The 25,045-nt window shown below is 34.8% G+C and overlaps 5 protein-coding genes across 5 annotated transcripts; 2 read left to right on the top strand and 3 right to left on the bottom strand.

Annotated features, from left to right (window-relative positions):
* LOC101203066 (phosphatidylinositol 4-phosphate 5-kinase 9) lies at nt 1-6,480 on the top strand. The gene is made up of 9 exons (XM_004137801.3): nt 1-300; nt 902-2,303; nt 2,711-2,878; nt 3,813-3,978; nt 4,113-4,223; nt 4,449-4,636; nt 4,886-5,043; nt 5,483-5,648; nt 5,782-6,480. Exons 2-9 carry the CDS (start codon nt 1,042-1,044, stop codon nt 6,059-6,061), a joined length of 2,499 nt encoding a protein of 832 aa, XP_004137849.1. The 5' UTR covers nt 1-300; nt 902-1,041; the 3' UTR covers nt 6,062-6,480.
* A 283-nt stretch (nt 6,481-6,763) lies between these two features.
* On the bottom strand, nt 6,764-9,734 carry LOC101202831 (splicing factor 3A subunit 2). Its single transcript, XM_004137800.3, has 7 exons — nt 9,449-9,734; nt 9,188-9,357; nt 8,648-8,724; nt 8,454-8,519; nt 8,277-8,351; nt 8,107-8,181; nt 6,764-7,343 (listed from the first exon to the last, which is right to left on the bottom strand). The coding sequence occupies exons 1-7, from the start codon at nt 9,598-9,600 to the stop codon at nt 6,933-6,935; spliced, it is 1,026 nt and encodes a 341-aa protein (XP_004137848.1). The 5' UTR covers nt 9,601-9,734; the 3' UTR covers nt 6,764-6,932.
* Nucleotides 9,735-10,920: 1,186 nt separating this feature from the next.
* LOC101223102 (ras-related protein RABC2a) lies at nt 10,921-13,298 on the top strand. Its single transcript, XM_004137799.3, has 6 exons — nt 10,921-11,331; nt 11,583-11,651; nt 11,916-11,981; nt 12,287-12,408; nt 12,659-12,787; nt 12,878-13,298. The coding sequence occupies exons 1-6, from the start codon at nt 11,193-11,195 to the stop codon at nt 12,983-12,985; spliced, it is 633 nt and encodes a 210-aa protein (XP_004137847.1). The 5' UTR covers nt 10,921-11,192; the 3' UTR covers nt 12,986-13,298.
* A 1,287-nt stretch (nt 13,299-14,585) lies between these two features.
* LOC101222867 (poly [ADP-ribose] polymerase tankyrase) lies at nt 14,586-16,827 on the bottom strand. Its single transcript, XM_004137798.3, has 6 exons — nt 16,560-16,827; nt 16,010-16,104; nt 15,842-15,920; nt 15,631-15,725; nt 15,074-15,169; nt 14,586-14,991 (listed from the first exon to the last, which is right to left on the bottom strand). The coding sequence occupies exons 1-6, from the start codon at nt 16,732-16,734 to the stop codon at nt 14,902-14,904; spliced, it is 630 nt and encodes a 209-aa protein (XP_004137846.1). The 5' UTR covers nt 16,735-16,827; the 3' UTR covers nt 14,586-14,901.
* Nucleotides 16,828-18,379: 1,552 nt separating this feature from the next.
* LOC101217263 (zinc finger protein ZAT5) lies at nt 18,380-19,586 on the bottom strand. The gene has a single exon (XM_011654543.2). The coding sequence runs from the start codon at nt 19,397-19,399 to the stop codon at nt 18,623-18,625; it is 777 nt and encodes a 258-aa protein (XP_011652845.2). The 5' UTR covers nt 19,400-19,586; the 3' UTR covers nt 18,380-18,622.
* Between the last annotated feature and the right edge of the window lie 5,459 nt (nt 19,587-25,045).

Raw genomic sequence — 25,045 nt, 5'->3', positions numbered from 1 at the left:
AGGGCAAAGATGTCTTTGAAAGATTGAGGGGGAGAGAGGTGAATGAAAAGAGGAGGAATTTGGGTTTGAATAAGAAGCAATATCTGGGTAAAGAAGAATAAGAATACAGAATCGAGTGGCGGGTTTGATCGAAAAGTAATATAAGGTCGCTGGATTTTGATCCACAATCCAATTCTCACTATCCCCAACTCAAAAAGATCGATCCGAAACCGATTCTCACAACACTTCTCAATCTCCTCCACCAATTTCCTCTCCTCAGATCCTCCTCTCTCCCCCTTTCTTTCACTCTCTTTTCCGGAGGTACAATCTCTCTTTCATTTCTGCTTCCTTTCATTCTCAGTATCAGTTTTAGCTTCTTCTCCTTTTTTTTTTCCTTTTCTTTTGGAAATTCTTACTTCACATGTTTTAGTTTCTTTTCAAGTATTTTCCTGTTTTTTCTGCTTTTTACCATACACGATGTTTGTAAACTCACTCAGTAAAGTCAACTACGTAATGGTGAACTTTGGAGTTTATTAATTTCTTTGCGATGTTTGTTTTCTAAGAACTAATCATCTAATTTACACAGTTGCGTTGTTCCCTATTAGTTTCGAACACAGACTCAGGAAACGGATTGTAGTCATATTCAACCAAACGGACAATCTGTAAGGTCTTATTGGTTTCCGTTTGAACTAGGTTGATTGTATGTGTTTTTAAATTGAACTACTAGCTTGAAGGTGGAAGCAGATCCAGATTTTTTAGTAGGTTACAAAAAGCTCTACACTGATTGTTTTTATTCCATTTTGCTTTTACATCAGTTTTAAATACTAGTGAATATATAAAATGGTTTTTTTGTGCTCTGTTTCTGTTGATAGACTTTCTAATGTAATCACGCTCACAAGTCTCTTATTTCTGCTGTTAATAGATCAAAGAACGAAAGTTGGAGCGAGGAATTTTCTTCTTGCGATAAACATTCTTTGTACAATATACTGTCTGTCTTATAGTGGATGGTGCGGATTGGACATTAATATATTAATTAGAAATTGACTTCTTTGGGCATTATGCATGTCTGGCCCTGAGGCCATCGTTGAAAACGTGGAAGGGGCACTTACTTCTGCCGAGAGAACCAAATCGCTTGATGCTATTTCTATCAAAGATTTTACATCTGCGATAACAAATGGTGAAACCGTTCATTCCTCTGAGTCCGCCCGCTTCAGAGTTGGGGAGCTATTGCTTGTCAATGGTGAATTGTATTCTGGGTCTCTTCTGGGTAACATCCCCGAGGGCACGGGGAAATATGTCTGGTCAGATGGATGCATATATGAGGGTGAGTGGAGAAGGGGGATGAGGCATGGGAATGGAAAAATTCGTTTTCCTTCTGGTGCAGTTTACGAGGGTGAATTTTCAGGTGGTTATATGCATGGTACAGGAACATACATCGGTCCTGATAATTTGACTTACAAAGGACGATGGAAATTAAATTTGAAACATGGTTTAGGTTATCAAGTCTATCCAAATGGAGATGTTTTTGAAGGATCTTGGATGCAGGGAACACCTGAAGGCCCCGGTAAGTATACATGGGCTAATGGAAATGTTTATTTGGGGAATATGAAAGCAGGGGGTATGTCAGGTAAAGGGACCCTTACTTGGATAAATGGTGATTCATTTGAAGGAAACTGGCTTGGTGGCATGATGCATGGCTTCGGGGTATACATGTGGAGTGATGGAGGCTGCTATGTGGGGACGTGGACTAGGGGCTTGAAGGATGGAAAAGGGTCATTCTATCCAAAAGGAAGCCGCCTTCCAGCGGTTCAAGAAATTTACCTGAAGGCATTGCGGAAAAGAGGGTTGTTACCTGATTTGAAAAACAAAAATCATGCACATATTCATCATGCCACTTCAGGGGATATGGGAAATTTCAAGGTTGGTCAGAACCAGCAATCGTCTCGTGTTTCATCTGATAAGATATCAAAGGGCAATCTGTTAAATCTGGAACAGTATCGCACTAAAAATGTTTCCCTTGAAAGGCGCTGGAGTCTTGAGGTTTCAATTGAAAAAGTACTTGGGCATGACCCTTCATCAGGGTTTTCAGAATATGAATTGGGCAGAAATGAAATAGATACAAAAATCCCAATTTTGGAACGGGAGTACATGCAAGGTGTACTTATTAGTGAACTTGTTTTAGAAAATAGTTTTACCTCCCCATCATCAAGAAGAGCAAAACGAAAACAGAGAAAGCTGGTCAAAGAGGTTAAGAAACCAGGTGAGATGATCATAAAAGGTCATAGGAGTTACGATTTGATGCTCAGTTTACAACTTGGAATCAGGTATGCTCATTTAGCTACATTTAAAAAAAACTCCCGAGTTGCGTTTTCTTTTTAGAATATTATACACATATTTATTCATCAACTGTTTGCTGCTTTTGCCTAGATTTTGATAATTATATTGATTAACCTCTTTCGTTGGCATGGAAGACGCAAATTCATGAGTATCATTTAAATACATCTGTCTTAGAAATAACATTACCAGGGAAAGTAGATTATTGAAGAAAATGAGTTAATGTGAACGGGCTTAAATCATAAACCAGTTATTCAGAGGACAGAGGGATGATGCTTTCTTGTGTACCTTTTGTTCTTGAATTTGTTATATGTGACCGTAAAGATGTTCATATGTGATTTTATACCGTCAACAACTTTGAGAAGTTAATGTTGAACATACATTAGAATGTGGTCAGATACACTGTGGGAAAAATTACACCCATACAAAGACGGGAAGTCAGGAGTTCAGACTTCGGTCCTCGAGCAAGCTTTTGGATGAACTTCCCTAAAGAAGGTTCCCAGTTGACTCCACCTCATCAATCAGAAGATTTTAAGTGGAAAGATTATTGTCCAATGGTCTTCAGGTTAGATGCTAGATTTACAACATTTAGGTTTGTTATGTACACAGATCGTTCATCTATTGATTCATTTGTACGCAGGGCCATAGGATGCAAGAGCATTTGTAGATACTTTCAAATGTTGATTCATTCATATACTAGGATGCAATATATTCTTCTTGATAACTTTATACATGTGAAGTAGTTATCCAAGCCTATATAGTTGTGTATAATATATCTTATTTCAGGAGTTTATGTTCACTTTCGAGGAATGTAGTCATTTATATGGAGATGCTTACCCTTTTAAATGATCGCTAGGATTTAGGTGTTGGTGCTTTTTTACCAATTTTTATAATGAAACATCCTATGGTTGATAGAGAAATTTGGTCAGAAATGGAGATGTGAATACGACAGCCAAATAAATTATGATTGGATGCCCTCAGTAGGTTCTTTGTTTGCCTCGTTGTAGCCAACAATCAGCTTTATAAGTACTAGTTGAGAGAATTTCATAATTGTTTTCTTTTTTCTTATATGGCATTGAAGGGAGTGAAATCTCAAAGGGTAAGAAGAAATCATTTAGCAGTTGTTTTGCATCAATATCATTTTTGGCTCTCGGTCATAATTGGATGTTTGAGTTTTTGTATCACAATACTCTTCATTTTGTCATTCTGTCAAGTGTCAACGTTATGTTTCTTAGATATCTTTTAATGTAGTTCTGGAATATTTGTTTTTTCCACCCAAGTATCTTTGTTGTGGAAAATCAAAGTTTTTGTTTAATTTCAGGATTTGAGTATGTACATGATTAATCCCGTAAATTTGTTATGCATTTTGACTTGCATTTTCTAAGGTTGCAAGAAAGATGAACTGTAGTTCACAAAGAAGAAAAAATGTGCACAATAATGTTGGAAATATGCTATATCTGCATCCTCTTGATTCTAGTCTCTACAAAAATTCGATATAGGAACCTGAGGGAGATGTTTAAGATTGATGCTGCTGACTACATGATGTCCATTTGTGGAAATGATGCTCTTAGAGAGCTATCTTCACCTGGGAAGAGTGGTAGTGTCTTCTTTCTGTCCCAAGATGATCGTTTCATGATTAAAACACTCCGAAAATCTGAAGTTAAGGTGTGTTCATCTCTACTTGCAACGAGCATACGAATTGTTGCACGCCCCTACATGCAATGATTAAATTTTCATAGAAATTGCCATGTGTTTTTATTCCTTTATAGCAAATAATACCGACTAATGTTCTGCTGTAGGTTCTTTTGCGGATGCTTCCAGATTATCATCATCATGTGAGGTCATATGAGAATACACTGATTACAAAATTTTTTGGTCTTCATAGAATCAAGCCATCCAGCGGTCAGAAGGTATTGAACTCCAAAACTTTGAGCTTTTGTCTTAGCCTGTGGCATTCCCCAGTTCTTCCACATATGATGTGTTCTAGATGTGCAGGCTCTAGCATATTGTTAGAAGTTATAATTTTGTTGTATCATGCTATTTCTACTGTTGATTCAAACTTGCTTTGTAATTCAAGTCATTAAGTAATAACCAAACAACCACTTTTTATTACCTAACATCTTGCTTTTGTGCAGTTTCGCTTTGTAGTAATGGGAAATATGTTCTGCACGGAGTTGAGAATTCATCGGAGATTTGATTTGAAGGGTTCGTCTCTTGGACGTTCAGCGGATAAGGTTGAAATAGATGAAAACACCATACTCAAGGATTTGGATTTGAACTACTCGTTTTTTTTGGAACCTACTTGGCGAGAGGCTTTACTAAAGTAAGTTGTTCTTAAATTATTCTCTGTTTCTTGGAAGGATATCCTATCTCTAATTAAACTGACGAGGCCCAACATTAGTATGTCACAGAACTTATTTTTTCTTGTAAGCATGATACGTTTGACATAGAACAGGACTTGATTGAATTAACTATAGCTCAGCAAACAACTATTGCTGGACAAGCATGTTTTAACACTGAAAGGCATATGTGCGTGTGTCTCATTCTTAAATCAATGTTCTCCTCAATATAGGCAGATTGAGATTGACAGTAAATTCCTAGAAGAGCAGAATATCATGGACTATAGCCTGTTATTGGGTGTGCATTATCGTGCCCCACAGCAGCTGCAATCCCATATTTCTTATAGTCGAAGCATGAGGGCTGATGGATTGGGAATTCTTGCGGAGGATGGTGAGTATCATATGAGAATATTTATATCTTTTGGTAGTTCCGGTTAATCTATGATCTTCAAAATTAGGATATAATTTATAAATGATTTACTAAATAGCATATATGGTAAAAAAATGAAAATTACACGGGTTGGAGAAATCACGAACTTAAGGGGTCTCAGAAATCACGAAAGTGCTGCTAGCTGTTGATATTCTGTGATTGAAAATCAGTTATTTGTTGGTTACGAATATGAAGCTCTATATTTTTATGCCCGGCAAGCAAGGTTGATGGACTGAGATAATGTTCAAACTTCTGCAGCGAACTACTTTTCATTTTCATATGAAATTATAAATATTTAAAGAAATTCTGATTTCACTTTTGTTATTATTGTTATTTTTTGTTGATTTCTTGATTTGATTTGAATAACATGACACAATTAGCTGCTAATGTTAAATGGCAGATCCTTTCGAGGATGACATATCAACCTATCCACAGGGCCTTGTCTTAGTTCCTCGCACAGATGATAATAGTGTTATTGTTGGCCCCCACATCAGAGGCAGCCGTTTGCGAGCATCATCTGCTACTGGGGATGAGGAAGTGGATCTTCTGTTGCCCGGTACTGCAAGGTACTACTTTTTTTTCCCCAAAAAATCCTCATTCTCCTTTCTAATGTCTACTCCATACTCTTGCAATTACTGGAATTTAGCAGTATCAGAGAATTCCTGTTGAGAAAACCCTTTCACACTTCGTTATATGCAGACTCCAAATCCAATTAGGAGTGAACATGCCAGCAAGAGCAGAGCAAATTCCAGGAAAAGAAGAAAAGCAGATGTTTCACGAGGCTTATGATGTTGTTCTATATCTGGGTATCATCGACATTCTACAAGAGTACAACATGAGCAAGAAGATCGAACATGCATACAAATCCATGCAATTTGATTCATTGTCCATCTCTGCTGTGGACCCTACATTCTATTCCAAACGTTTTCTTGAGTTCATTATTTCAAGAGTGTTCCCTCAAAATGCTCGCGCAAGTTGAGAAATTTGGCTCCTTAATGGCATATTCGTACAACTCAGTTTCTCCTCCGGAAGTTTTCCTACTGCAAGAGATGGAATTATACAAAGATTGAAGACCGGAGAGCCTTCGTTTTGGAATTTGTGGAGGGTGGTTGGGTGACAAATGGCGATGAGACCCAGGTTGTGCGAGTGCTTTACAATTCTCAGGCGTTTTCTTGTAGATTATTTTCGTACTCTTTTCCACGTCCTAACATCAACTTTTGCAGTTTTTCTCCTAGAGTTAATTTATACTTCCATTCATGTTGAGCTCACGACCTTTTTCTCTCCCCCTTTCTCTTCTATTGCTGAAAAGGAAATGAGGGAAATTTCCCTTCAATAATTCACAATAATGACTTTAGTTTTCTACTTTACAAATATGGGTCTCTTCATTTCCTATGAAAATTCCATCTTCCTGTCCAGAACAATTTAAGTTCCTCCATAGCTCTACTTCCCTGATATGGACTTCTGGTCATTTGTGTTCCAAGTATTGCTGTGTTGTCTGCTTGAATTTGAATCTGCGGTCTTGAATTATAAAGAAAATCAATCATTGATGAGAAGGTGAAAATCCTCTTTAAGTTTTAGTTGTTTTTTGTTCTTTTCAGAAAAAGAAAAATAATCGTTTTTGTATTTATGACAATTATATATGGTTTAAGTAGGTGAAATACAAAGCATCTACAAGAAAACATAGGCACAATTAACAAAACTCTTTCATTTTGCCTTAAAAGATACAACAATCAAAGGTTGGTATGTTATGATTCTACATGCCGAAATAAGATCGGAAAAGGAAGAGCGCATCAAAATTCACTAATGAGGCTAACAATTAAAATCCATTGCCTTAACGATGCTAAAGTGTCCTATCCCATATTGGGTGGTGGTGGTGGTGGCTGCCGGATACCCTGACCTGGGAAGCCCTGTGGAGGAGGCGGCATTGGAGGCCTATTCATCTGAGTACCAGGAGTGAAATTCGCCATTGTGTTATTGCCAATGGGAGGTGGTGGAGGGATGGGCGGAGCCCCACCAGGAGGCATTGGCCTAGGAGGGCCATTGGCCATTACAGAAGGTGGAGGCGGCAAGGACCCTGGCATTGGAGGAGGAGGAACTCTTGGTGGTGCTCCTTGCTGGGGTGGAGGTGGTGGCGGTGGTGGAGCTTGTGGTGGTGGCGGCAGTGGCCTTGGGGGTGCACCAGATGGCACTGTTCCATTGGCTGCAGGCACAGGTGGTGGCTTGTTTGCCTCTTGTGGCTTGGATTTGAAATACAATTGCAACTGCCAAATTTCATATTCAGTATAGTCGTTAGAAAAGTCCATCATCAAAACCTAAATGACACTAGTAAACTGTAACCATTTTGGTTGGCTGGTTCCAAGATTAAAAGTGCTAAATCATTAACCATATCTAAGAGAAAGAGTGTCATATTTTTAAATATGAAAGAATAAAAACCACTAATATGAAGGGCTGACAACTAAGGTATAACCTCCTCACGAGGAGAAGGTGATTTTGAAATGGCAATTAACAATTTCAAAACCAATCGTAAAAATATATTTTAAAGTGATGTTGAAATGAGAAGGAATCATTTGTCATGTTCTATCAAAATCACATCCGAAAACGCCTTGTTCAAAATCAATTTAATCATTTATTTAAAACTTCAAACATGATTAAAAGAGGGACAATTTCAAAACACTCCCAAGCATGCAATCAGCCAGTCAAGAATGCATACACGGATACTTGGGGCCCAAAAGCCAAAATAATTCAAACAAGTAGTAACAATAAAGGGGAATCAGGATGCAATCTATCCGATCAATATTTTCTATCTAATACTTACTCACGGGGAAGCCAAACTACAATAGATTTGTTTAATACTAAATAGATTAAAAAAGAAACTTAATTCATTCACTAAAAAGTTAAAAATCGGCCATAAATAATCCTAACTTCCTAAGAAACTGTAAGTAATGAGGTAAGAGTGTCACATGAACAAGAAAAAAATATTCGTATTTCTATAAGTTAGAAAGAAGGAAAGGAAAAGAGCTAAACCGTGAACATTTTAGAGTCCGGATCCCAGTGTGAAAAGAATTTTGGAGTCGATTTGTCTATCTCTGTACTTGGAACCTAAAATCCATTCAAGTAAAGATCTCAGTACTCAGTAGGAGCTAAAAAGCCAAACCTATGATCAATATATTTTACGATTATCATGTCTAGAATACCTTGAATGCAATTATCTCATATGGTTCGGCTGCAAACAGAAGATATTGGTATCGTTTGTCAAAAGGTTGCACACGCTGAACATGTAAAAAATTAGCTCTATGAGAAAATAAAAATGATAAAAGGTAATATCGTGTTTTCAGAAGCATCAGAAGCATGTAATAGTGAAACTTAGTAACCTGCTCGTAAGAAGACATAAACCGATGCCTAGGCTTTGCTAGGTCTTCAATTTCAGGATATTCAATCTGCATGGAATAACAACAATATATGAGAGGAGAGGTAAATCATACACAACACAATTGAGTAATAATTCAATGAAAATCATCTTCAACAGATGCTAAAGAAGCCTGTTGTACGAACTATAGAGCCATACCTGAAAAAGGAGAGATCGCTGCTTTGTTTCAGAATCAAATTGCTTTGTTACTCGATAACCGGGCCTTCCAATTTTAACTGAAAGTATGCCAGGGAAGAAGTTAATTAGCACTACTCCACTTTTAAGTACAAACACAAACAATAAGGAGCACATCCAGTAAATTACAACCAACACTTCAAATTTCAAAGCTACCCCAAAACACTGGTCATTTCTAACTGCGAATTCTAACTCGACGTGAAGTAAATTGGATACATATCAATGTTACTTGACTTAAAAGCAGATATCTTAAACTCGCTGTTCCGAATACGTCATTATGATATAATGGTCAAGCTAAGAGTATTACCAATCCAATTGCAAAGAGATGAATTATACAAAAATCATTTCATATCAATCCTCACTATCGAGAAGCAAATTAAAATTAACTTGGCAGCGACCCTTCAGAAGGATTACAAAGAAGCAACAATAAACTTACTGTTCACCCTCAATCACAATTAATGCGGATGACATAAATACATAAAGGAGAAGGGCACAAAAGCTTGCCTGTTTTGCGAACAGAGACCTTCCTCTTGTGGGGTTGAGGTTGAGCAGGAGCCTCCTTAGCTTCACGGGCAGCTCTCTTGGCCAAATTAGTCTGATGCCGCTTCCCCTGCGTATGCGCCAAGTAATTTCCCTCATTGTTGTGCAGAGTCAAGCAAAGCTTACACTCATAGCTACAAAAACACCCCAAATACCAATAAAACTCAACTCAAGAATTGCCAAAAAAAATGGATAGAACTAGAATGAGCAAGAGAAAGAAAGGACCTTCCAAGATGATTGCGCATAAAATAAGGATCCTTGGCGAGATCGATGGTCTCGAGAGCAAGCCGTCGAAGACGCTCTCTACGATCAATAGCTTCATTTTGTGCAGTGGCGGCTCCTCCACTTCCCGGCTTCGACCCCCACTCTCTATCCATCGCCGTCAAACTTGGGCGTTACTCCTGTACCGGAACCCGATCTCCGATTGAGAAATCTTCTTCGTCCTTCCGGCAACCTAAAAACCCCTTTCTCAGTTTGTGTAAGCGAATCGCCGAAGTGAAAAATGTGTACGGTCTAGAATATGAAGAAGAAGTCTGGGCCAAGGCCCATTTTTGATTTAGAAATGATTGGGCCAATTTAGGCGGCCCAGTAATAATATGTAGGGCACGTGGGTATTTTATATGAAAAATAGAAAAGGGCAGAAACTGTCCCCGTCGAACTCTAAGTTAGACTAATAATTTTCATGTCATGTGGACTTTGTCTTCTCCTTCACGTTTTTAAGATTTAAACAACATCTAATCACTAATATCATCTAATCAATTGTTTAAATCAAAGAAAGATAATTAATTCTTTTTTTTAAGAAAGCATGGGGTAGTCACCTGGGGGTTTAGTGTGTGTGAATAATGTTATATTAAAATGATGCAAAAGCTTAAGATCATATCCATCATTATCCATCTTAATGATGATTGATTCCCACTAGACCTCAATAAATTTAATAGATGAGAGAGTTGGCTTTGCTTTGCCTTTTGGTGTCTAAAATGGTCCACTCTGACCCATAAACACACACACACACACACCAACTTTTTCTTTCTTAAACATTGAAACACATAATAATGTAAATCTCACTTATCATTTTTATTTTTCAGCTCTTTGTTTTGAGACATTGACGATACATTCATAATGTTATTCACTTTTCAACGATTCTTTGTAGCTCTTAGAAACCCTTTATTTCATTTCCTTCGGACTTTTAATTTAATTGATGAGTTTGGATGATGATATCTATTTAAATCTTAAACATTAATGTGTTGGTTCTATTAGCATTTTATATAGTAATTGATAGATATATTTCGTTAACTAAACGATGTCATGACAAGTTAATTCTATATATATATATATATATTTTGTTAATAGGAAACTGTGAGAATTGAAATAGAAGTGAAAAAAAGAACAATACAAACACAATTTAACCAAAACAGAATTTTGTAAACCAAATTATATTTGAGAAAAAGAAAAGTTTGAATAGGAAATGTAAACAATTATTGGATATGAACTGTTAATCCAAAAACAGAAAAATGTTAGCTTTATTTCAAAATTTGAAAACTTTTTGGAAGGAATAATCTAATCACAAAAACCCCATTTTGAATTTACTAAAAAACATAAGAAAGATTTCAACTTTATTCCAAGAAAAATCTTAGTTTACAAGAAACTCCTTTGCTGAAACAGCAACCCAAGGCAGTAGAGTTAGGACAAAACCATGGACTTCACCCAAAAAAAGGTATAACATAATATTTGATAACAAAAACATAACATCTAAGAAAAGAGAAATAAAAGAGAGAGGGCAAAGAACAAATACGTTGTTGTCTCAGTTGGTGCTCACTTAGCCGTTTTCTTGGAAGTTATTCTTCTCTTTTTCTTTCATCAATAAAAACGGGCGTATAGAATTTTGTGTATTACTTTCTTCAAAATCCTACTTCTCCCCTTTTCCGTTCTCTGTTCTTCTGTTTGATTCTTGAAGAAGATCATCATCAAAATGGGATCTTCTTCTGGACAGAGTAGCAATTACGATCTGTCGTTTAAGGTCTTGTTGATCGGCGATTCAGGTGTCGGCAAAAGTAGTCTTCTTCTCAGCTTCATCTCTACTAATGCTGATAATCTTGCCCCTACGATTGGTAAGTTTTTGCTTTCCTCTCACCAACCAAACCCCACTTTTCCTTTTGCTTAAAGGAAGTGTTTGTCTGTTCATAATCTGTTTGAGGGAAGTGCTTTTCTGCTTATAACCTGTTTGGTTGTGGAGAAAATGAAGGAAAATGATGAACAGGAGATGCCCTTCTCGTCTTTTTCTTCTTTGTTGTGTTTTGGTTTCTATGTTTGGATCTGTTTTGTTTTTTGGCTTTTCTTTAATTAGTTTGTTTCTCTTTAGGTGTGGATTTTAAGATCAAGCTACTTAAGGTTGGTGGGAAAAGATTGAAGCTCACAATCTGGGATACTGGTAATGAATAAGCTTTAAACGGTTCTTTTATCTGCCTTTTTTTGTTGTTCAAATTCTGGAGATTTTTACTTCATTTATCTAATTTTTTTTAGTTTTGGCTCAAACTGTTTCTGTTTTGTTCCCTTTCTAAAATATGTGTGAAGAAGAAAGTTTGTACAAATTCATTGGAATCTCAATTTGTTTCTCTTCTTCCAATATCAATTCCTTTGCTTTTCACTTCATCTGAATTGTTTCTGAACTTGTGTAAGCCTTGGTTTCTTGCAGCTGGACAAGAGAGATTCAGAACGTTAACAAGCTCTTATTATAGAGGTGCCCAAGGGATCATTCTTGGTATGCTTCAAACTTTGAGCTCATCCTTCAAAGCTTGCTGAAGATTGTTTCACTGGCATTTTGTTGTCTTCTGAGCTAATATTTTTTTCTGGGTTTGTGGTGTTCATTTATCTTGAAATGCTCTACTTTTATCTTGAACCGAAATGGTGGACAATTGTTGAGGGTGGGGGAAATATTGGTTTGATTCAAATTAGAATTTCGTTACAACCTAAAACAGCAGTCGCTATTGGAAGTTTATCACATTTTGTTTGTTTCATTTGTCAATCAGTACATTCAATATAGTTATGTTCATTATCTTGTTGTAGTCTATGATGTCACGCGGAGAGAAACATTCACAAACTTATCCGACGTATGGGCTAAAGAAGTGGAACTCTACTCGACGAATAAGGACTGTGTCAAGATGCTTATTGGCAATAAAGTTGACAGAGTAAGTTTCCATCTTTCTCTGGTAGTCTCAACAGCAGTCCTCAAGATGTCTAAATTGAATGTTTGCATCTTCATTTGCAAATGATTTGTTGACTAACGCATGGAGGAGCGATCATCATTTAGGGAATGTTTCTAAGATCTATGTTATACAGCTTTAAGCTTTGTTCTACCATTCACATCTCAGAATTTTTCACGTACTTCTAAGTTGTCTTGAAAAAAATGATAGAACTTAATGTGTGTTTTACAAATAGGAATCTGAAAGGGCTGTGAGCAGAGAGGAGGGAATTGCTCTAGCAAAGGTGCTTGGATCCTATTTTCTTGAATGCAGTGCTAAAACTAGAGAGAATGTGGAGAAATGCTTTGAAGATTTGGCATTGAAGGTAGATTTCTTTCAAACCAACTTCGAGTATTGGAATCGAGAAACCAATCAACTTATTCTTTGTATAATCCGTTTCTTTTGTTCTCCACAGATAATGGAGGCTCCTAGTCTGATTGAAGAGGGTTCCACTGTTGTAAAAAGAAACATTCTGAAGCAGCAAGAGTTCCAGCCTGCATCAACTACAAGTTGCTGCCTTTGAAAACTCCAGTACGAAACATCGATCGATACCACGATTCTCCTCATCGAAAGTTCCTGTACATGTCTCCTACTGCTCCTTCTTGTCATTAAGTTGTTTGTTTGCTTAAATGACTGTAATTGGGAGTTGAAAAAGAAAATGAAATACATCCTTCCATCCACTTGTGTAATTTTTTCTTTCTTTCAGTTTTTTTCCCCTTATCTTTTGGCTTGTTTGGCATTGTATTGTATCTATCTATACTAACAAATTCGGCTTGTATCATATGATCAAACACATTACTCACTCGATATATGGAAGACTTGCATGGATTTCAAAATGGGAAGTCGTAATTCTGGAACAACAGTTACAAATTTGAATAAAATGAAAGATTAAGTGTGGAAAAAAGAGGATTAAAAACTAAAAAAAAAAAGAAGGCATTTAATTAGAACCAAGTTTTGTTTTTTTTGTCTTTAACAACTTATCTTTTTAAAATTTGTAGAGAAAGGCTTCATTTCATTCACAATAATTATCTGTCTTTTTGTATTGTGTTCAATGGATTCCCAGCATAAACAGTGGTAGGGAAAGTGATTGTAATGGTGAAGTATATATAAAAAGAAAATAGAATGGGAGGAAGGAGGGTGAAATTACCAAAATACAGAAGCAACCAAATTGCTTGGCCCCTTCATGTTGGGAAAGGGAATGAGAGGAAACTCCTCCCCCAACCACAACTTTGCTTCATAAAGAAGGGTTAATGGTTACCCATCCATTACCCTTCTTATCAGTTTCACTACCAACCAGCAATCATATTATGGGATCATTTTGAATTCTTCTTCAATTTAATAATTTATGTTTCTCATTTAATTTCAGACATGTTCTTTAGTAATCTTCACCATCATTCTTGCTAGTTTAACAACCTTTGTTTTTCTTACTCATTACCATCTTTTTCATTAATATTTTATTTTTAATTTATCCACTTTGGGTTTATACTTTAAAGATAAATAAGATAAAAGGAATCTTTTCCATACAAAATCTTTAATTTTATTGGTTCCAGAGTAGTAATTTTTTAAAAAAGAAAAGAATTTATGATGAATGTCATGAGACTTCAAGGATACAATCATTTTGAATTTTTGCACGAAAATTAGCTTTTAAGGTTGTTGAAGAAGAAGCTTCATAAACAACCGACATTTGGTATTAAGTGAATCGATGTGTTAACTTGAAGTCAATCGATGACATCATTAAATCTTCTAATACTTTATATTCAATTATTTACTACCGAATAAAATTATTCTCTTGGTTCCACCTCCCAAGTTGCCACTAACCATCACACATCGCCAAAAAAGGAGAAAAAGGGGATGGTTTAACCAACTAACTTGTGAGTCATCACATTACACCCATGAGGAGGAACAAAGGAACAAAATGAACCTTCACAATGAAGACCAAGTTGCTCGTAATCTCTTAAAAATCCAACGTAAACATTCATTCATTAGTTGTATACAATTTCAGTCTTCATCCTAGTTAAAATTCCAACAAGAACGTCCCAAGAAAAATCGAGCTTAAATTGTTATGGAAATTTTGTTTTCATTCGAATCTCAATTCCATCTTGAAAAGGAAAGACCAAGAAAAATTAACAAAAGGTGCTAGTTAAAACATATATATTAAATTGTCCAACTAATATGTTTTACAATGATCTAACAAGACACACTCCAAAAATAACTTGAGTTGCTACAATATTATTAAATTTAATGTCACCAAGGAGATTCTAAAATAACAAGGACTATCACACCAGTAATCAATATTATAAATATTTCACAACTAAGCCTCAAAGCAACTCTGTAGCAAAGTAAAACGAAAACTCTATCAACAAAGCTACATACTAAAACCAAAACTGCAAAGCCAAAAAAATTAGTAAAGTCATTTTGAAGCACTTATCAAGATGGAGCCTACTGACACCCCATCGCCATGTGGGTAGAAGCAGCAGCTTCCAAAATTGCCCTGGCCTCTGTCCCTGGATCCGGAAGCTCAGTTGGGGTCTGTTGTTAACAAATAAAGCATTACAATATTTACAAAATGAGCACTGCCAAAATACAAGAAAGATTAAGTTTCTACACAAACCTTCCCGTATGTATTTCGCTTTGTGGGAGATGCGCCTGAAGCTAGCAGTAACCTTACAACTGCGGCATGCTCACCTCTTGCAGCATGATGAAGAGGCTGTACAAATAATTTTCAAGATTGCAATGAGATTATTGAAACTAATTACCACTCCATTACCGTTTTATAAGTTTTCTCAGTGGAATTCTAGTAAGTTTTCATTTTATAGCCATTTGCCTTTTTGTTTTTGAAACGTGCTACCATTTTTACCACTTCTTCATCGCAGATTTCATGTTTACTAACTGAATATTTGAATTTTTAGTCGAATTCTAAAAAAAAAAATACAAAACCAAAATTTAAAAACCAGATCATTGGAGGAATGGGTGTTTGTAAGTTCTTAAAATTTTAGCTTGATTTTTTTAAAATACTCCTAAAAAATAGATAAGAAAACAAATAAATCAATAGGAGGAATGGGTGTTAGCTTAATTTTCAAAAAACAAAAATCTAAATACTTATCGTTTAACGAGTATCTCTTATGGAAAAATATACAATTTAGACACCCAAGATAACCAGCTACTTACAGTGTCACCTTCCGCATCAACCGATTCTAGCATCCTCTTCACGCACTCTGTGTCGTTAGCACTGTTTATTAGGAGTTGAACAATCTCTACAAAGCCTGCAAAGATCATTGGAGGAAAAGGAAACAAAAATGAATCAACCAGATTTCGAGAGATGAATCTTTTAATAGTGTGTGCTGAAAAGGGAAAACTACTTATAAGTCAGCCTACTCACCCCCTGCACAAGCATCATGCAAAGGAATGGCACCATCTTCATCTTGAACCTCCAAGGCTGCCCCTCTTTCAAGCAGCAACTACATTAACATTAATTTACTTAAAAGATAAGCCACAAATCAGAGAAAATTCAAATTAAATTTGCTAAAGTATGCATAGGGTAGCCAACCCGAACACATGGCAGATGGCCATAGAGACAGGTAAGGTGAAGAGCAGTATCCCCATCTTCCACAGCGTCATTTATACTTCCCAACGTTAAGTTATCTGCAAGAAAGCCGATAAGAGGACCAAAGATTTGGTTAAAACGTGAATATTAAACTCAAAACTAGAAAAGGGCTCCAACAAAATTGAAACCAGGGACCCTCGTTCATACAACTTAGAGTAAAGAGAATGGATATGAATGACACTAGCTGTATGAAATCAGATTATCATAAAATGTAAACCACTTCTTCAAATGAATTAAAAGTAGGTTCCTCTTAATGCAACTGATTGTGAGATGTAAATTGTCATAAACCAAAAGAGGAGTTCCTATTAAGACAACTACCTCTCAACACAATAGAGATAAAAAGATAAAACTAATCATGCATTACTTGAAACTACCTAAAAAAGATCGTCTCGAACTAATCAGGACAGTAGATACTCCAGTGTGATTAACAGAAAGATGTAGCAATAGAACTGGTAAAGAATTGCAGTGCGAGAGTAGAAGGAAGAAGTTGAACCTAGAGCGGTGCGAAGGCAATCAACGTCGCCGAGCTGGGCGGCGGTAGCTAGGGGGCGGAGGTGAGGGGGCGTATCGGAATCGAATTCAATAACACCGTCCTCTTCAAAGAGAGCATTGTCTTCCTCGTGATCGTCTTCGTCTACGACGCCGTTGCGCCTGCCGGGAACCGCCATTGAGGTTCAAGCTAGCTTTCTCCGGAGGTCTTTAGGTCAGAGAAGCCGCGGAGATTCCCAAAAGAAATACCGCGCTTATGTCTTGTGGTTTCCTCTTCTTCTTCATCACTAAAAGTCGGCCGGCCCAGCTATGAACTTTGACTTCAAGGATAATATGATTGGGCCTACACTTAATGGGCCATACACAATCTTATTGGGCCATCTCTACGCTCTAATTTCTTCGGCTTGGAAGGTTAATTCGGTAATTTCGACTTTCTACATTTGAATCCATTAAAACTTTGTAGTAAGCATTATATCAATAAAAAGTCTTAAGGTTGTTTTTTTTTTCTTGCATTTTCTCAACCATAATAGTTGAATTTCAAGTCAAAGTTCAAAAAATTCAAAACTATTTTTTTTTATTTTCAAATATTGACTTGATTTTTAAACCAAGGATAAAAGTTAGATCACAAAACAAGAAATTTGGATATAAAAATAGTGTTTGTAAGCATAATTTTCAAAAACTAAAACTAAAAAAGGAAGTTAAAACATTCCAAATATTTCATTTAAAATTATCTTTAATTTTTGCGTGTAAGTAAACAAATGGTTTTATTATTATTATTATTTAACTTGTGTTCTAAAGTTGAATGAAAGATTAAAATTTGTTGGAAAACATAGAATTTGTTATCTAGTTGGAGTCAAGGGTCCACATGCACCATAAACCTAATTTATATTAATTTATGTGTTAACTACAAGTTTGACTATATATATATATATATATATATATATATAAGGTTTAAAATGTTTACTACCCTCCAATTATGATATGTAAATAGAAGTAGGGAGCCGGAAGGAAGTATGATATGATTGGGTTAGATAGAGTAGTACATACAATAACTTAGAATATAAAATAAGAAGTTCGTAGTGTGATGTCACGTTATATTTAAAAGTATCATTACTGTTAAAAGAGAGAAAAGAAAGGATAAGTGGGAAAACGTGTGTGAAAATATTCAGTTAGCATGGGATGAAGTTTAGGTTCCCAACACATGCATTTGATTTACCCCATACTTAAAACCAAAAAATTTAGGCAAAACGTTGAACGTGAAAATTGGTAACATACGGTTCAAGTTTAGAGGTGTAAACTCCATAATAATAATAAAAAGAAAGAAAGAAAGAAAGAAAGAAACAATTCCATGCCCTATTCCCTTTTTATTACTTCTCTCTTATCCCTTCTCCATTAAAGTTAGATCCATAAAAAAAGGGCAGTTAGTCCACCCTCTTTGCCACCCGTTTTTCTTCCTCCTTTTCAATTAATAATTCATCCTATTAACCTATTTTCGACAGTTACTATATGCCTTCTAATAACCCATTTGATACAAATTCCATGTCTTTCTTGGAGTTAAGTGAAAGGTTAGAAAATAAACCACAGAAACCTAACTCATTCATCACTTTTAATTCCCTTTATCCATACTCCTCACATGCATCTTTATACACATAAATTTGTTTGATGATCCCAAAGTCATAACCAACATATACTAACCACAACAAACCCACATTCTTGTTTTTCCTTTTACCACACACAAACAAGACTTTGTAGCATCAAGAATTAACAACATATAGGGCATAGATGTGACAGTGTTATTCTAGAAAAATAATTGAAGAAGAGAAGTTGTTTTGGTAACTTTCAAGTTGAATTAATTAATTGAATTGATGAACTGAAGTGAGTCAAATTAGTAGAGAGACAATAAAAATCGAATGGTTTTGTTGGGTGGTTATAAAATGAATAATAATGAAATCGAAACCCCACAAAGGAAGTAACTTTAAATTCCAATTGGGGAGTTCTAATTTGGTGCAAATGATGCGACCTTTGTAACAATTAATAGTTTTTTTAAAAAAAAAAATTAGAAAAAAATCAGTAATGGCAATCCACAAGCGGCGATGCGGTGGAGAAGACAGCTACCGGTGGACGGTGCCGGTCATCTTCTGGCGCCGGAAGATTAAGATCCAACTCCAACATATTCCTCTCTTTCTTTATGAATTGTGGGGTCGTGGTAATAGGTCTAGTCGTGGTAGCTGTCAATGCTCTGTGCCTTCTCATATGGCCGCCGAGAGCTTGGCCGGAGGAGAATTCCGCTCCACAGATGGAACACTCATGAACCTTTGATTTGATGAGGTCACCGGCGGTGGGAGGCGGCGGAGGACGGGAGGCGGTGGACAATTGCAAAGAGAGTTGAATTGAATTGGAGGTTGTAAAATTGTTGTCTTGGTGGTGGTGGTGGTGGTGCTGCTGCTGCTGCTGCTGATGTTGTTGTTCAACAGAATTAGCAGTAATGTTGTTGAAGAATTTGGGCTTTTTATGGCTAGCTCTATGACCACCCAAAGCTTGAAAAGAAGGGAAACAGCGATCGCAAGTTTTACATTGGTAAAGAAACAGAGATTCATTAGCAGCAACCAATTTTTGTTGAACAAAAACAGAGGAACAGCCCTCTGTAATTCTACTTCTACCTTGAGCCAAAAGAATCAAACAATTAGCCAAATCTTGATCTTCTTCTTCCTCTTCAGTCAATCCAGCTGAAGAGCTTGAACAATCAGCACTTGAAGAAGTGGAAGAAACAGAGGATGGTCTTAAACGTTTGGTTCGTTTGCCCTTGATGATTTGAGCTTGATTTTCATCGGGGGTTTCAGCCATTTGTTCTTGAAAAAAGTAGAATAAATTGAGATTATGCAAAAGCTAAACCCAAGATTGGAAGTTATATATAGAAAGAAGAATAAGGGAAGAAGATGCAATGTAAGTAAGAGGAGGCTAGAAAACGAGTGAGATTCGGTTGGCTTTGAAGCAAACCCCACCCATTACTTTTTCCCCACGATTCCTTTCTGTAGGATTAGTTTGCAAGCCTGGAACCACAGAATTTGCGCTATTCCCTTAACCTCACCCCCTTCTTTATAACTTTACTACCATATCTATTTACAATAATAATAATAAATAAATAAATAAAACCCACTTACAACTAATTTATGTCACTTCTAGTAACTCATATCAAACTTAATATAACTGACCCATTTGCGTCATTTCTCAATTGGGGTTGAAATGGTAAATCAAAATGAACATTTTGGAATGGGATGAAGGTTGACCTAAAACTAAATAAATAGAAGACCCCCCCACCCACTTCAATCCCGCCGGCTACTATATACTTAAAACAAAAAATGTAATTCCAAACCCAATTATTAACTAAGCATCTTTTTGATGGTCCACCCAATGATTGGGGCCGGGTGTACTAGTACACTACCTAAAACTACAAATACAACGTGGGTTGGGTGATTTAATTTCATCTTTTTTTTTTATATTCAAAATTATTGAAAAAGACATTGAAATCAACCCAATTTGAAGAAATGGGGTTGTGGTTAAAATGTGGAAAAGTTGAGAAAGTTTTGATCTTTTAGCTGAAAGAAAAGGGAGAGACGATGGAAGAGAGTTGGGGAAAGATAAGGATTATACTTGGCGTGAGAGTCCGAGGGTGAGAGGGCGGTGGCCTGGTGGTCATGGCACGTAAGGGTGTGGCACGCACCAGCATCACTAAGTAAAGCATCATCCCATTCATTTTTTTATTTCATTTTTAAATTGACTTTGCTGTCTACTACTACTTCTCCACTACGTACCCTTTTTTTTTCTTTCTTTCTCTTTACTTCCTTTAACAAATACTTCCAAGGAAGAAATTGTGTGTTCATGAAATTTATATAATATATATCTTATGGGGGGAGGGGATTTGTTTTTTATGTCTGAATTTGGACAAGAGATTCTATTATTTAACATTTAGAACTATGCATTTTATTTTCGAACTGTCCATATCTTGGAGTATCAATTTTATAATGATTGATTGGTTAGTCGTGGATTAGCTCTTCTTCTTGATTTTCGATTTCAGAATTTTAACTTTTACTTGGTGAAACCTTTTTTTTTTTTTAGCAGAATGTTTTATTTTGACTGAGACGAACATACCCTTTATGTAAACTTTTTACTTTCTACTCAATTAAATTGGACAATATATATATATATATATTAAGGAGGAGTAATATGGGAAAACAAAAGTAACAAATAACAATTATATCAAAATATATGTAAACTCGTTTCTAATTAAAGTCTAATTTGGAACATTAATCTTTTTTTGTATCTGGTGGGGAGTTTGCCTCTCTGTTATTTAATTTGTCCTAAATTGCTGTTCTTTTATATATATAAATATTGTACAATAAAAGTTTGGATTACACAGATGCAAGCAATGATGTTAGCTGAAAAAAAAAGCATAAAAGGTTGAATATAATATAACCTTTTTAATATATATCTATAAAACAAAACACAAACTATTTTATTTCCCTTTACTGAGGGCATGTCAGTGTATAATTTAGGGACTGCTAAACTTTCAAACACAGAAAATTATATTAGAAGATATTCATTTGAAAAATAAACCACCGACGCTGTGTAAGTGTCAAAAAAACTTATAAAATTTATAATAAATCATCAAATTGCATTTTGGTATTTGAATTTTCAAAGGTTAGTTGGGTCTTAAAAGGATTTTTGTTATCGAATCAAAATCGAAGTTTAGTAAAGCAATTTTGAAGTCATAAGAAGATGTCAATTCTCTTGCACTCATCTTATATGGTTTCTCTTGTATATAAAGTAACCTTATAGGCATCATATGTCTAAAGATTGACACCACCTCGATTCCATCTATGTTAAAAAGAATATATTATATATGTTCTTCCGATCCTTACTCAATTTCTTTTCCATAAAAAGAAGTTGTGTTAGTCTTGATCTTTACCTCAACGATAACGTTTTTAACATATGGCAAAATTTTAAAGATAAATTACACAAATTTGTTGGAATTAAATTCACGTGTAAAATAACCAAACAAATCTCTAAAAACTCGCATCTCTTTTTGCTTTTATCTATAAGTTGAGCATATGTTTTCTCGCTCGTTCACACATTTTTCTTCTCCATATATTTCTATCACTTTTATCTAGATCTCACCCATTTTGCTTTCCAACTCACATACATCAATATTTTATGATCTTTGAAAGGAGTAATGCAAAAATAGGATCATATGTATGTTACTTTGGGATCAAATTGACTAGTAAAATGTAATCACAAAGTCTTGTAGATTACAATCTTGCAATTGAATGACCTACTAATCAAAATACATGATCATGTGCATGCATAAGAACAACATTATGAAGCATATCTCTTTACTACCTTTCATCTTGATCATAGTGCTCAAATATGGTATGTAAGTTTACTCTTTCTCCTAATGTGTTATGTGTTGACTTCAATACTAGATCTATATAATAACTTTTTTATATATAGAAAAAGAATTGGTATTTATATGTGTTAAAATGTTGAAAACGATTTTGTTAAGAGTCAAAATTCCAGTTGTTGTTCCCCTCAACCCAAGGGCTACTTTAGTAGACACTATGAAAAACTCTCCTAAACCGTAGTTAAAATCATGGAAAATTAGAAAGATTAATTCTATACATAAAATCAATCAACTCACCGACATAATTTTAATGCAAAACAACATAATAAATCACTTTGCAATAATTTATATGTTAGGTGATCTACATCTCCAATTTTTCTTCCCATATAATAATTAAGTTTATTTCATTTAATTTGTCACGTAAATTTCTATTCAAGCGTCTACTTTATATGCATATATATATATATATAAAAGTTCACAAAAGATGGAGATTTAAATGCATGCATGTATATATATTTTATTGAAATTAAGATTTCTTAAAAGTGCACTAGAAATGACCAAGAGTGAAAGTAAGAAATTGTAATCTATTTGTTTGTCTGAAGATGTACAAAAGCAAAGTATTCCTGTGATAATCTTCAGTGATTGAAGTAGCGTGTGAGTAAGGTCATATTATTGTTAGTTTGATTAGTCTAATTAATCCAACCTGGCTAAAACTCCAATGCTTCTTAATCAATTAACTAATTAACATTAATTTATTTATTAAAATGGTTCACATACTGACACACCCTCATCCAAAATCTTTCAAAACGACAAAGTTTTATAATGTGCTAAGTGTTTAAGCAGCTTTCAAATTCTTTACGTTAACAACTTTAAATACTATTCATAGATTGCTTTGAATTTTTGCATCATCATGTGTAAGGGTTCACTTAAAATAAATAAAAACAAAAATAAGCATATTAATTCAAAGTATAATATATATCAAAATTTTAATATTGATAAACAAATACAATCTAAATTTTTTGTTATATTTATTTTATGAATATTTTCAGCATTATATTGAAAAAAAAAAAAAGAACTTTTAAAGATTAGAGGCGAAGGTTCCATGAAATTGGGCCAGATGAGCCCAAATATATTATTTCAGTTTTCAGGAGTGAGATAGAATGGTTCCATTCAATTGGAATTGGGCTTCCTGTGTTTGTTTATTTCAAAATTGATCATTTTACTCTCATCATATGTATATTTATATATATAGGGAAAATTGGTATAGATAGCAAATTTTAGGTTTTGGTTTTAGAAAATGACAAATAGAACAATTGTTTAATATATGAAAGCATATGTTTTTTATCAAGAAATTATAAGTTTGAATTTACCTTTGTTCCCCTTGTGGTACTAAAGAAATTAAACTATAGTTTAATCTAATATTCCTTTAAGAAAGGATAATAACAAATCTGATAGTGAAATAGTAAAACCCACACATGTGAATATTAAATTTACCTTTTAAATTATTACTTTTTCGTTCAACAACATCTAAATAGTACGAGGTCCACTAGCATTAAAAATATTTAAAAAGACAAATTTCAAGTATGAATAAAAGAGAATGATTGTACTATTACATTGAATGAATTGATATCACATAAGAAGATGGAGAACTTTCGGTTATCGAATTTGGATTATGATACTTGATCCTAAGGTGTTACAAAGATACTCTTGTAGTAATAGAAACTTGTTTCAAAAGGTTAAAGAAATTCAAAATAACGTTATTTTGAAGTTTAGTTCGAAATCACAATGGTGAACACTCCATACTCCATACTCCTATCTTGTGATGATATATGTTTCTCAATCATCTCTTCTTCCACTACTCCTTGACATTGTTTAAAGTTGAACAAAACTATCGCTATTCCTTTTACTATAAACTTCGCATTCACAATAGCATCATGATGGAACTAAAAAACACTCAAGTTTCACTAAATAACCAAAAAGAATTGCTTTAAAAAGAGAATTTAAATAGAAAATAGATAGTAGCTAAAGTAAGAAACATCCAAAACAAAATAACAAAAGGTTAGAGATCACCATCCTTTTATAACCCATTTCTCTTCCTTAGCTGTCAAAACTATAATAATGATCCATTCAAGACATACCTACTAGCTAATACAATTTCTTCTTTTTATTTTTTTCCTTTTAAGGTCAACACCATCAAGGATATCAAATGATGCGACCCTATCTTTTTTATTTAAATTAATAAATACTTATTTTAGAAGAAAAAAGAAATACATATTTTGTTTTAACACAAGTATTTCTGTTAATATTTTTTCTTGTTATATATTTTCTATAAACATCATTCATTCATTCACGATTATCTAAACAATGGATTCTATTTAATTATACTCGTAATTGAAACTGATTATGATCATGGATACGCTAAGAAAGTATGATTATGATTATATTAATTTTTATTAAGGACTAGTATGCTAAACTTAAGTCAAACCCAATGAACAAAAAAAAAAGTGTAACTTTTGATAATAAGTTATAAAATAAAGTGAAAATACAAAAACGGAGTGAAAAGGAAAACCGATGTGTCGGGCAGTGGGGCCATGAGTAAACCAATAGAAAAGAGGGAGGCCAACTTGAGTACAGCTGGCGAATAGTACGGAGGCTACCAATCAATCATATCTGCCAAGTCACAGTGCCAGCTGTACTGGATTTCTACCCTTTATGATGATGTGTACCATCTCTCAACCGGCCGGCCCCACCCACGTGCCCCCTCTTCGTTTTTGTGTCTCTCCAAAATATCCTCCCGACTTCCGACGCAAATTTTGGTTCCTTCAAAACCAAACGTTTAATACTTTCTTTCTTTCTTTGGATAACATCATTCAATGAATTATAAAACTCACTTAACACCAGCTTAGGATAAAAAGTTATTTTAAACCATAAAACTATTGAAGAAAATATTTACAAAATAAATGAAAAAGAATGTATGTACATCAAGTTTCAAAATCACTAAAAAGACATCCCTGAGTATGTTCCCTTAGCTTCATAAGAGTGGGGCAAGGTGGGAGGTTGATGTTGGTGGGAACACAATAAAATATCCATCA

The sequence above is a fragment of the Cucumis sativus genome, chromosome 3 (genome assembly GCF_000004075.3).
Source record: "Cucumis sativus cultivar 9930 chromosome 3, Cucumber_9930_V3, whole genome shotgun sequence".
Taxonomy (NCBI): domain Eukaryota; kingdom Viridiplantae; phylum Streptophyta; class Magnoliopsida; order Cucurbitales; family Cucurbitaceae; genus Cucumis; species Cucumis sativus.
The sequence above is the reverse complement of the archived record's forward strand: the minus strand, read 5'-3'. Positions and strand labels throughout refer to the sequence as shown.

What these genes read in the sequence shown, in the direction of transcription:
- LOC101203066 (XM_004137801.3), top strand. Translation starts at nt 1,042, where the DNA reads ATGTCTGGCCCTGAGGCCATCGTTGAAAACGTGGAAGGGGCACTTACT. An exon ending in TATTGTCCAATGGTCTTCAG is followed by an intron (nt 2,879 to 3,812) that starts GTTAGATGCTAG and finishes AATTCGATATAG; the next exon opens with GAACCTGAGGGAGATGTTTA. An exon ending in AGCCATCCAGCGGTCAGAAG is followed by an intron (nt 4,224 to 4,448) that starts GTATTGAACTCC and finishes GCTTTTGTGCAG; the next exon opens with TTTCGCTTTGTAGTAATGGG.
- LOC101202831 (XM_004137800.3), bottom strand. Translation starts at nt 9,600, where the DNA reads ATGGATAGAGAGTGGGGGTCGAAGCCGGGAAGTGGAGGAGCCGCCACT. An exon ending in GGTCTCTGTTCGCAAAACAG is followed by an intron (nt 8,725 to 9,187) that starts GCAAGCTTTTGT and finishes GCATACTTTCAG; the next exon opens with TTAAAATTGGAAGGCCCGGT. An exon ending in TTATGTCTTCTTACGAGCAG is followed by an intron (nt 8,352 to 8,453) that starts GTTACTAAGTTT and finishes TTACATGTTCAG; the next exon opens with CGTGTGCAACCTTTTGACAA.
- LOC101223102 (XM_004137799.3), top strand. Translation starts at nt 11,193, where the DNA reads ATGGGATCTTCTTCTGGACAGAGTAGCAATTACGATCTGTCGTTTAAG. An exon ending in TAATCTTGCCCCTACGATTG is followed by an intron (nt 11,332 to 11,582) that starts GTAAGTTTTTGC and finishes GTTTCTCTTTAG; the next exon opens with GTGTGGATTTTAAGATCAAG. An exon ending in GCTCACAATCTGGGATACTG is followed by an intron (nt 11,652 to 11,915) that starts GTAATGAATAAG and finishes GGTTTCTTGCAG; the next exon opens with CTGGACAAGAGAGATTCAGA.
- LOC101222867 (XM_004137798.3), bottom strand. Translation starts at nt 16,734, where the DNA reads ATGGCGGTTCCCGGCAGGCGCAACGGCGTCGTAGACGAAGACGATCAC. An exon ending in GCATGATGCTTGTGCAGGGG is followed by an intron (nt 15,726 to 15,841) that starts GTGAGTAGGCTG and finishes TGATCTTTGCAG; the next exon opens with GCTTTGTAGAGATTGTTCAA. An exon ending in AGCGAAATACATACGGGAAG is followed by an intron (nt 14,992 to 15,073) that starts GTTTGTGTAGAA and finishes TGTTAACAACAG; the next exon opens with ACCCCAACTGAGCTTCCGGA.
- LOC101217263 (XM_011654543.2), bottom strand. Translation starts at nt 19,399, where the DNA reads ATGGCTGAAACCCCCGATGAAAATCAAGCTCAAATCATCAAGGGCAAA.